This window comes from Leptonotus elevatus, chromosome 11 (assembly GCF_054856555.1).
Source record: "Leptonotus elevatus isolate MCC_2025b chromosome 11, RoL_Lele_1.0, whole genome shotgun sequence".
NCBI classification, from domain to species: Eukaryota; Metazoa; Chordata; class Actinopteri; order Syngnathiformes; family Syngnathidae; genus Leptonotus; species Leptonotus elevatus.
In genome coordinates this window covers 14,034,456-14,045,192 of record NC_141249.1, presented here as the reverse complement: position 1 = coordinate 14,045,192, position 10,737 = coordinate 14,034,456, and the positions used below count along the sequence as shown (strand labels likewise).

The 10,737-nt window shown below is 38.2% G+C and overlaps 1 protein-coding gene across 1 annotated transcript; it reads right to left on the bottom strand.

Moving 5' to 3' along the window:
• Window positions 1-453: 453 nt before the first annotated feature.
• Window positions 454-10,138, bottom strand: mau2 (MAU2 sister chromatid cohesion factor). Its single transcript, XM_086090070.1, has 18 exons — window positions 9,871-10,138; window positions 9,457-9,540; window positions 9,206-9,301; window positions 7,855-7,949; window positions 7,524-7,551; window positions 6,388-6,543; window positions 6,125-6,271; window positions 5,304-5,394; window positions 5,118-5,221; window positions 4,961-5,038; window positions 4,808-4,873; window positions 4,637-4,720; window positions 3,769-3,818; window positions 3,253-3,330; window positions 3,071-3,182; window positions 2,530-2,620; window positions 2,264-2,391; window positions 454-1,976 (listed from the first exon to the last, which is right to left on the bottom strand). The coding sequence occupies exons 1-18, from the start codon at window positions 10,102-10,104 to the stop codon at window positions 1,902-1,904; spliced, it is 1,797 nt and encodes a 598-aa protein (XP_085946196.1). The 5' UTR covers window positions 10,105-10,138; the 3' UTR covers window positions 454-1,901.
• Between the last annotated feature and the right edge of the window lie 599 nt (window positions 10,139-10,737).

Sequence of the window (10,737 nt, the reverse complement as noted above, 5' to 3'; positions counted from 1 at the left end):
ATCAAATTTTTTAGAAAGAGGGTGCAGTTGTCCCCTACTAAGTAAATGTAAATGTATACACACAAGTTGTGGCAGTAGATGAAAAAAAAAAAAGTCAACCCTTGCATACCTGACGCCCCCAATATTTGATTTTTTTTTAACCTGCTGACCCCAATTTATTGCAGGGTGGTTTATGCTTTTCATCCACAACTGGACTTGAACCGTGAGGTTCCAAAGCAAAAGTCCTAAGATGAACCACTGCAGCCTTTATCTATCAATCAAGAGAAACATTTACACTTACTACTAATACATGAATTAGACCGTAAAGTTTAATTTCATAAACATTTGAAATGTCCTCCAAAATTCTGCATTCCTTTCCAAAACAGCACAAGTTCACATACCAACTTTTGGGCCACCCTGTTTATGTATTGTTTCGATATATAGCATGATATAAATAAATTAGCAATAACAAAGTTTGTTTCATATTTTTTATTGGAAAAATTATTGAAAACATCATGAGCATTAAAAACATATTCATTGATAGAGTATAACTAGTACTCGAGCTTAAACTGTGTCCTTAACAGAGTGTCTTAAATACCAAGCGTTGAAATCTCTACATCGTTAGGGCTAAAAATACATGACACTTTACTAAACTGGTTTATAAAATGTCGCTGTACAATAAAAGGTTTGGTGAATGGTGACTCAATACACGCAGACTGCAAAGAACACAATTCAGTTGAACTAATTGGGAGTAACAAAAATGTAAGTACAAAATTAACAAAATCTGAAGATTACGGATAACTAAAAAAACAACCAACAAAAACATAACATGATTTGTAGAAATTAATATATTATGGAGGGGGATGGGGTGACAACAAAATGATATAAAACTGCATGGATGTCGGATCCATACATAACGAACACTGAACTTTCATAGAAACGCATCCTAACTCTAATTTAGCAAAAATGCGACATTCCAACTGATTATTTTGTGTGAAAATATATTACAAGAGGTCTTTCTTTTACGTCTCTATTATGGATTTTGTGCAAAAAATATCTACCAAGTATATCTTACTCGCAAACCCAGGTCTGAAACAAATGTACAAGGAATCCAAAATCAGTAACTTCCATGCATATGAAAACAAAAGTGTCCATACAACAACAAAAAGAAAGCATGTCAAATATTTAATAACAGATACAAAAATATGAATAAATTACTTTTTTTCTCTACATTTTTACTACCTTCCTGTCTATCTATCACCTCAGCTTCCTTACAAATGAAAAAAGCTGGCAAATGTAGAGGGAGGTTTCAGTTTGAAGGGAACAAGCTCTAAAAGTAGGGGTGGACAGCATTTGTCATGTTAAATAAAGTCCTCCAAACAAATGTGTATGAACGTATAATGTTAAGAAAATATCGCTGGCGTCGGGCGGAATCCTTGTACCTCCAAAATGATCAATTTCAGGAGATCCAAAAAAAAACACCATGTTGCTCAATATATATATATACATATATATATATATATATATATATATATACACATATATACATACACCAAATTATGACATATTAGATTTCAGCCCGACACCAGCGATATGTGGGCTAAATATTTGAGAGCTTTTTATAACAGTTGTGCTATTTGTTTTTAGAATTGCAAAGTGAGAAAGAAAGGTTGCCCACACCTGCTCAAAACTAAACCAGCCCAACTTTCAGTTTCATGCCCAGACGACAAGGGTAGTGGTCAATTGTCTTACAGCAAATTAAAACTGTGATGGCAGTGAACCAGGAAATTAAAAAGTCACTTGGATCTTGACGAAAAATGATCTGGATACCAACTTTTTTTAGACAGCGTTTGTGGTGATAATGTACCAGCTGCAGCTGCACACGCACGCACACACACACACACACATACGCACATTCCCCCTCATAGCAGGCTTGCGAGGCTTGTGGTGGGACCGTTCTGTGCTTGGATCTGGACAGGAGGAGGACCATCAGTCCACTATAAAGCATAAAAACAAGCAAATATTAGTTCATACATATTTTGAAAACGTTGTTGAGCATTCCATTAATCTGATTCACTTTTAAGCTGTGTTGTAGTAGTTCATAGCACTGGTTCAAAGGGAATTGTCACACGTTTCCTCTTTGCCTCAACAAGCTGAACTTCCGAGACACAATTGGACTGAAAAATTTGGTTGAACTCAAACTTTTTCCGAGTTTTGGGGGCTTTTGTCTTTTTGAGATTCTGATGTAAATGCGTTGGGGAGAGACGTTAAAACCTTCACTTACACTGATGAGGTTGTGCTCGGGGAGGCTGCAGGCGGCGATGTGGTCCTGTAGCAGCTGCTGGGAGAAGTTCTGGTGCATCTGAGCTGCTTCGTGAGCATCCATGTTGTTCCCAAGCGCCTTGTTCAAATCTGCAAGTGAAAAGTGTGGTCAAAAATACACATGCGGTAAGGACAACTTTTGTAACACAGATGACGTCCATGTCCTCAAAAGGACATCACATCATGGATTATATTGTACAAAAAGCGATGGGAAATTAATATAAGAACCTTTCAACAGCGCAGAGGACCAAAGCTGCACAGACATGTCGGGAATCTTGCTGGCTAGTTGCATGGCCGGTACCACCATGTTGTTGCTTTCCTGCATGGGACAGAGCAAAACGTGTGAAAAACATCAGCCACAATTGAGGTCACTTAATAGTAAAGTACTTTGAAGATCAAATTTTAAAGCTCTGATAATACTCATTTATAGTTATACCATCATATAGGACCACAACTGTTAGGGCTAAGAGGTTAATTGGTGATACATTTTTATTAAATATCTAACATACATAAATTAACACGTACTACAACATAGTGTGTTACAACAATTAGGCCATTTGAATTGTGCCATTTAAGCAGTATACATGGAGTCAATCATATTACAGCATAAATGTGATGGTATAAAACAAAAAAACATACTTCATAATAGAATGGTAGAAAGAAACTAAAATGAAAATCAAATGTGTCACCGTCTTCCAAGAAGACATAGTTAGTAGTACCCTTGACATCTCAACCGAAGCATTCAGTCAGTTCAGTAATTCCGTCTTACTCTGTGGTTGCCCAGTACGTAGAAGATGTGGCCCAGCAGAACCAGCGAGCAAGCAGTCAGTCTGTTCAGGTCCTCAGCATTGGACATCTTCAGGGTTTCTCTCAAGAAGCGTCTGGAACGGCAACAAGAATGTAAAAACGTCAAGGGGTTGAGTCACGAGTGGTTTGCATGAATCCTCCTACTTGGCTTCATTGTAGCGGCCTTGGAAGAAGGACAGCAGTCCCCGGATGTAGAAAGCAGCGGCGCGGAGGCAGTGCGAGCTGGCCAAAGACAAACGATGTTATTACAGCTGTATTGTACTTTACAAAACGAAACTCTTCAGCTGCTGGACATTACACTCAATCGACATAGATACACATGGGGGGGAAAAAAATATAAACATGCCAACCCTCTTGAATGAGTAGCACCATCATAACTTTATGAATGGGGCTGTGGATTTCACATTGGCGCAAATGCACCTCTCATGTAGCGTAGTAGGATGACCAAAACATTGCTGCTAAAATATATAATATTCTTTAGAAAAGCACACATTTTCCGATGAGGTCTTGTACTGGATCTCAGATGTGTTGAAATGTTGTGGCTGTCGAATGTATATTCACACACTAGCATCATGACACTTAAAATGCAGTATGTCGGTTTAAAAATATATTTTTAATTTTTAAATAACCTGATCTTAAACAAGCTCACTGTCATTTTACCTGACTGGGAAGTTGTGGTCTGGGTTTATCCTTTCCAGGAGGCTGTACAACTGGAGGAGAGAATGGTCAATGAGAACGTTTGTCATAAATCGTTGAAATAATTAGTTATAGCACCCTCTGGTGGGCATATCGTGCTACTGACGAATGCTCTCAACTTGGACCTATAGTTAAGCACCGACTTCAATAGAAGTAAAGCATATAATTTAAACAAGCAAAGTGCATTTCAGATGATCCATCTATGCATTTTAGAGAATATTGTACAGAAACTGAGGAGGAATGTTAATATCATCTTGTGTTTAATTGAATTAAGTCAAATTAAATCTTAAAATTGCATTAAATAAATTAAGTCACAATACTCTAAAACAGGATTAATGAAGCCAAATTTGAGATGTGTCATTTACTAAATGTGGCAAGGGCTCAATATTTTATAAGAATACTTTGGGGGGAAAAAATCAATATTTTTCACATACTATTTTGGATCGGTTTCAGTTGTTTGTGGTAACATGAAAAACACTTAAGATTTCCATTTAGAATGGATTTAAGGATTACGGAAAATTACGCCCAAAATAACCTTCTAGGATCCAAAAGTGAAATAAAAAAATACAACGCCCAAATTCAAATGATGCCCAACACTACTTTAAGCTGGGTAGACACATACTGATCATCAGGCTGAATTTCAGCCTGATTAACCCCTTTGGATCAGTCAGCAGAAGGACCAATTATCGGATGCTTAATTATCCAAAGCAAAAAAATAAATAATAATAATAATAATAAGTTGGGATGTTCAAAATCAGTATGTCTGTACCCCTCTTCACTCACAGCAATATTTTTTCTATTCCACACTGTAAACTTTTAAATACTGTCAGACCTCTTGGTGTCGGTTGCCTTCCCTAATGTAAACGCTGGCCAAATTGGTGACGATGTAAGTCCACAGCTCCTGATGTGTGGTAAGCTGCAACACAAAAGAGGCACATTTGAGTCAGCAAGAGCAGCCAGGAAGTGATCCGAATGTTTGCATCAAAAATAGGAATGTGCTCACCCGCAATGCCGTGGTAAACTGTGCTTCTGCGTTATCCATGCAGTTCACCGAGATACAGTAGAGGCCCTGAAAGAAGCGAAAGCATCAAATTATTCCTTTTAAGTAAAACCGATACCATTAAAAAAAGAAAGAAAAAAAGCTGAATATACTCACTAATAAAGTGTGGAGCTGGGCAGCATGGTTGGTGAATAACCTGGGAGACTGTTGGCAAAGTTGACACACCTGTGAGATCTAGAAGGAGAGAATGCGCGTTAGTGTGTTTATTTCGCAACAATTAACCATAAAATGCCGGATGAGCTGTAGCAAATACCTCCTGCAGCGCAGTGGCCTTGTGGCCTGTGACGAGCCTGCACATGATGATGTGCTCCAGTAGAATGACTTGAAAGGTAGAAAGGATGGGGCTGCAGTCCAACACTATCAACAAACATACACGGACGTAATGAGGAGTGCTCCACTGCAATTGTTTGGGGGAAAAAAAGCACAAAAACGCACTCACTTTTTAATTTCTCTAGTTGCATTAACGCTTTGTCTGTGTACTTCTGTGCTTTCTCCAGGTAACCCGCTTGCATGGAGTGCATCACTGTCACCTGTCACCAAGAAGGGATCTCATTAGAAGGTCAATCAGAGGTCAAGGAAGTAAAAATAAAAACAGGGGATGAGTTGTTAAACGTTTGCGGCACACAAAGATGCCCAAAATGTCCTAGATGTGTTCATGCTTGACAACATATCACATAGGCCGTCAGTGTACCTGATCAATATGCTGAGAAGAATAAATTATAGGAGCAGCACAGTGAATTACTATCTCTTCAGCTTGCTGTATGGAGTTTGCATGTTGTCAACATTTGTCATTAAAATTGTTAAAAAAATAAGTGAGTGCTTAAAGTGGAGTTTATGTTTTGTTTTTTACAGAATGGTTAACGTCTTATAAATGACATTATCTGATGTTACACTGTTATTTAAATGTATTTAAGCACAGTAAATTATGGTTTTATGATGGCAACGGTTCACCTCTCAAGCTAATAATTACATTCATTTATAATAGATGTCTTGGCAGAGTGTAGTTAGTTTGTCTACCATGATTTTTAAAAAATCTTTCACGCAATAAATAAATAAACTAAAAACAACAACTCAAAATGAAATAAAACTAAATACTGCGAAAACTCCAAACCTACTATAACCTTGCTCTGGGCCAAATTATTTCAAATGTAACTGATCTCCAAGCAAATATCAAGTCAACCGGTGCTACATAAATGACAATTACAATCAACCGCCAAGATAGCATGACATGAGGAAAATAAAACCAAATGCAATGCTTACCAGATAAACAAGGACACACATGTGCTCCTTAGGGAGCCAATGAAAGAGGTCAGCGGGGTTGCTGGGAAGAATCTCGTCATCGTGGAGTGTCGAGATGGTCTGGATGCACTGCTGTAGTTGCTTCAGGCACGGCTTCACACTCTTCACCTAAGGGAACATGGAGGTGATTGGATCAACACATGACGTAACCCTTTACAAGCTTTCAGGAACATCAGCACACCCTAATGTCATCCGGTACTTCATCCACACTGATCAAACTATACCTGTCCAGCGTCCAGGTAATGTGTGACCTGCAGAACCAGAAAGAAGACCCTCAGGGACTCCTTCTGGATAGGGTTTCCCTGCCAGTTCTCTACGATGGTTCCACACAGCGTGAGCAGCGGATGAACCTCGCCCAGCTTCCTCTCCATTAGCAGGAGCTGTTGGGCAAGGGAAAATGTCACTTGGCAAAAAACATTTAGAAGCATTTTTAAATGAATATCTGCTGTAATGTCATTGACAAGCAACTGTAATATCAATATATATAATATACTGTAAAAGAAAAAAATTAAAGTATAGACAGAATAAAGGATATAATTGCAGGTTTAAAGATTAAATATGATGAAGAGAAGGTAGAAATTAAGTGATGTGTGGAAAAAATCTGTAATTCTACAATAGATTTAATTTTAGGGCAATAAAGGCCACGTCCTTATTATTATTATTATTATGAGGGGGGAGTAATACTTTTAATATAATTAACCCAACCACATTCAAAGTTGCTAAAATAGTCTTAAATATGAGAAAAAAATAAGTCACAAAAATTGAATGAAAAAAAAAGCTTGCATTTTGAGAGAATGTCGTAACATTTGATCATAATCTGAGGGGTTTTTTTCCTTAAAATTTTACAATAGTCCTTATATAATTCAAAATGGCTGTTATACTACAAGAAAAAATAATAACGAGACAAAAAAAAAGTTGTCATTTTATGATAGTCGGAAAGAAAATAATAAAATTGACATACAATGAGAAAATGTAAGAAAAAAACCCAAACATTTTTCATTGTAGTTTTATGCACAAAAGCAAAAACTACGTGACTAGGGTACAAAGAATGCAGATTAAATTTGACAAACAAATTCTAACATGAGAAGAAAAAATAAGTCTTATTCTACAGTCAAGAAAAAAAAGTTAAAATTTTACTGGAGTAAAAGATGCAATTCACTAAAACTCTGGGGGGAAAATAAACCCAAAACACGATAACATTCTTTATTGAAACATGACTATTCCCCTCGTATCATCAAGACATTCTCATATTACAACCTTCTTTTAAAAACCTGATGATTTACCCCCACCCGCCACGACCCTCATGACATTGTAGGCAATTCTGTAATGCAACAACTTCATGAAAAAAAGTTTGACTTACCATGCCTTTACTGAGGAGAAACAACGCCCTTGAAGAGACAAAAGCATCAGGTCAGCGTTCCTCACAATCAGTCAAGTCAGTCAATATTTATGTCGCTATAATTAAATGGGGCAGTGCCAATACGCATTTCTGAAAAATCAATATGGGCTCAGGGAAGACGAAAACATTCATCGAGAATGTCTGAAGGTCTACACTGCAAACAATTGGATTAGATTCAAAATGTTTCTGCCTTCTGCCCACTTTGTTGATGGTTCAGTGCCCTAAAGACTAAAACCGCGCATAAAGAAAAAACGTGCTGGATGGAAGTTATAAAACGTGAGCTGAGATGTACCTGGTGTATTCCGAGCCCACCACACGAGCGTACTCCGCTCCGACGCCCAGCAGGTCACACGCTGACACCAAGTCTTTCTCCAGTGTATGAAGTTGCTGGGGAACAAGAAAATTCCTCTTGTCAAAGTCAGCATATTTTTAGCCTTGCTGTTCTGTATAAAGAAATCAGATACTGATTTTTGGGGGTGATCCACCTGGCAAATGTCCAGCTGTAACTGTGTGTCAAATTAGCAATATCAGATGGGCCATTTAGTCTGAAATAGGGCTGCTTTATTTTCCAAATGGAGCATTCACCCCATTCGCGCAAGTGCATGTAAGGTGCAGGTATTATTTTACATTATATTCTAAATTGTGGTATGTGATTTTAAGTGTGTGTGGCTTGAAAAGGTGAGTGACGTGTGCGTCAGCGATGAGATTGCAGTTGGCTGCTGTTGGCTCAGGTTAGCCGCTAGCTATTAATTAGCAATTCATTACCCAGTCTGTGTATTGAGTGCCTTAATAGAGACAGTGTTTGAATGTTCTTACTAACCTTTTCTTTTGTTCAATAAACTGATTTAAAGTGCACTGGGGGCTGTGTCGATCCTTGACCAAGTGATAGAATGCTATATCAAATGAGCTAATTAGGTGCATTGTGTCAGAGAACGTTGCTGTTATGTAAGCCAGTTCTGCTTTGCAGTAGACGCCTTGCACTTTATTTCCTTTAATAAAATAATCCCAAATTTCGAACATTAACCGCTTCTACCTGGCTTGTGGCTACGAGGTAAAGATTTTGCCTTGCACTTTTTTTTGTAATCAAATTACACAAGTACTTGTTTACTGCTACTTTACTTTTTAGTACCAGTGTCATAAAGCGAGTGACACGTGTCGTGATGTTGGTGCATGTCGTATCATACAACGTCTTCTACGATGATTTAAGTTTTATATGAGCAGTTGTTGTCCACTGTGGACGTTATGTTTTGCCGATGAAGATGGAGCTTTAACTTGGTACTGCTGCCCTCGTTCCTTGCTGCCAGTCCTGTGGTCCCACTGGTATGAATATTTTGAGACTAGTGGAATAACTGTAACTAGCAAGACTAACGGCTAAGCTTTTACACAACAAGATTATTTTACATACATTTTGCTGCCCCCACAGAGTGTTATGTTCGTCTGCAATGGTCGTACACAGGTGATTGATCATATTTTTATTCGCTTCGATGTCAGTCCATCAAAAATATAACCTAGGTAAGATCAGTACATAGCGCAAAAAAAAAGAAGTTTGGGACCACTTGTATGGATAACTGGTTATTAGTAAATTGCATGCTATTTCAACTACAAAACTGTGTCCACTTTTACATACAGAATGTGATACATACCGCTAGCTGGAACAATAGCCTGCAGTGCCAATATGGTGTTTGTTGAGAAATCTGAATGGCCTTGCGCAGAAGAGGTTTTGCAGAGTCCACCAAATTCTGAAAATAGATCACCAGTTACAGCAGATGTGAAAGAATACTGAGGTTATTCAACACAAATACAAATGAATAACACTTTTTGCAACTAACAACACTGTGCGAATGTATGTACATTGCTGTGAAAACCCTCAAGTACATGAACGTCCCAATATTACCTGTTGGCAGAAGAGTTCCGATAAAATGCTTGCAGCCTCAAACTTGACATCTTCGAACTGAGGAACTTGCTGGGAAATGTACCACTGCAAAAGAAGGAAAACAAACATTATTAGAGTCCTAAGTCACGTTGTTGTTCTCTATAATATTGGACCATTTAGAAGCCCATTCAGCAGCTAATTCTGCGCAGCACCTAAAAGAATGAAAGCGACGGAGTGACTCAGTGAGGACGAACGTGTCATTACGTAGTGGCGCAAATGAAACAATTGCAAAAGAAGGATATCGGACGAATTGACAAATGTAAACTAAGCGGTTTAAAAAAAAAAAAAGTATTCGTTGTTTCGTTGTTTCCCAAACTGTGGCCTACACCCGCCCGCTCCATCCCCGCTCTTTCCTAGCTCATTAAGCCCGCTCACCGCCTTCTCCAGGTGGCTACGGGCCAGATCGCTGTTCTTGGTGTGGTGGTAGAGAACCGAGCCCAGCTGGAGATGCGTGCGGGCCTCTATCCTCTGTGGCGGCTTGAACTGGAACACAGCCTGGAGACAATGCACGCAAAGGCGTATTTTGGGCGGACTGGAGGTTCGGAAATGCTCCGCGAAGCCGAGTAGGGCGAGGTACCAGCGCTCCGGGGCTTCTACGTTTGACGCCATTTTCCCTGACAACAACAAGTTTTTCAGCGCTCACAGGCCAGGCTACTGGGTTGCCAGGTGCTGACTTTGAAACCCCTCAGACACTATGCCTAATTCTTTATTTTGTAAATCTTTGACATTGGTTATGGATAGTAAAGCCCCTCTTTAAGTTTCTTTATTGGAAAGATTTGATTTGTTACAAATATAATTTATGTTTATATATATATTATTTTTCCCTTTTATTTGCTATGTTCAATTATATTGTTGGAATGTTTCTGCTATTCTATGTCAAGTCATTTGTCATTTGATGATGGTGTGTGCCTTATTTGTTTGTTTATAATTGGCTCAATAAAAAAAATGCCTAATTCGTCTCCCTTTATCTCATACGTGTGTGTGTGTGTGTGTGTGTGTGTGGGTGTGTGTGTGTGTGTGTGTGTGTGTGTGTGTGTGTGTGTGTGTGTGTATATATATATATATATATATATATATATATATATATATATATATATATATATATATATACATTTCACAATGTTCCTTAGAGTCGTTTTTGTGCCGTCAATCCACACAGCAGCCTCCCAGTCACTTTTACAGTAGATATTTAAGTATGGCATAAAAAATAAATAAAAATAATAATATTAATAATAAATACAT

Coding starts and splice junctions, on each gene's coding strand:
- mau2 (XM_086090070.1), bottom strand. CDS start 10,104: ATGGCGTCAAACGTAGAAGCCCCGGAGCGCTGGTACCTCGCCCTACTC. Junction 7,950..9,205: donor GGCTATTGTTCCAGCTAGCG/GTATGTATCACA, acceptor CTTGTTCCCCAG/CAACTTCATACACTGGAGAA. Junction 3,331..3,768: donor GACCACAACTTCCCAGTCAG/GTAAAATGACAG, acceptor GTCTTTGGCCAG/CTCGCACTGCCTCCGCGCCG.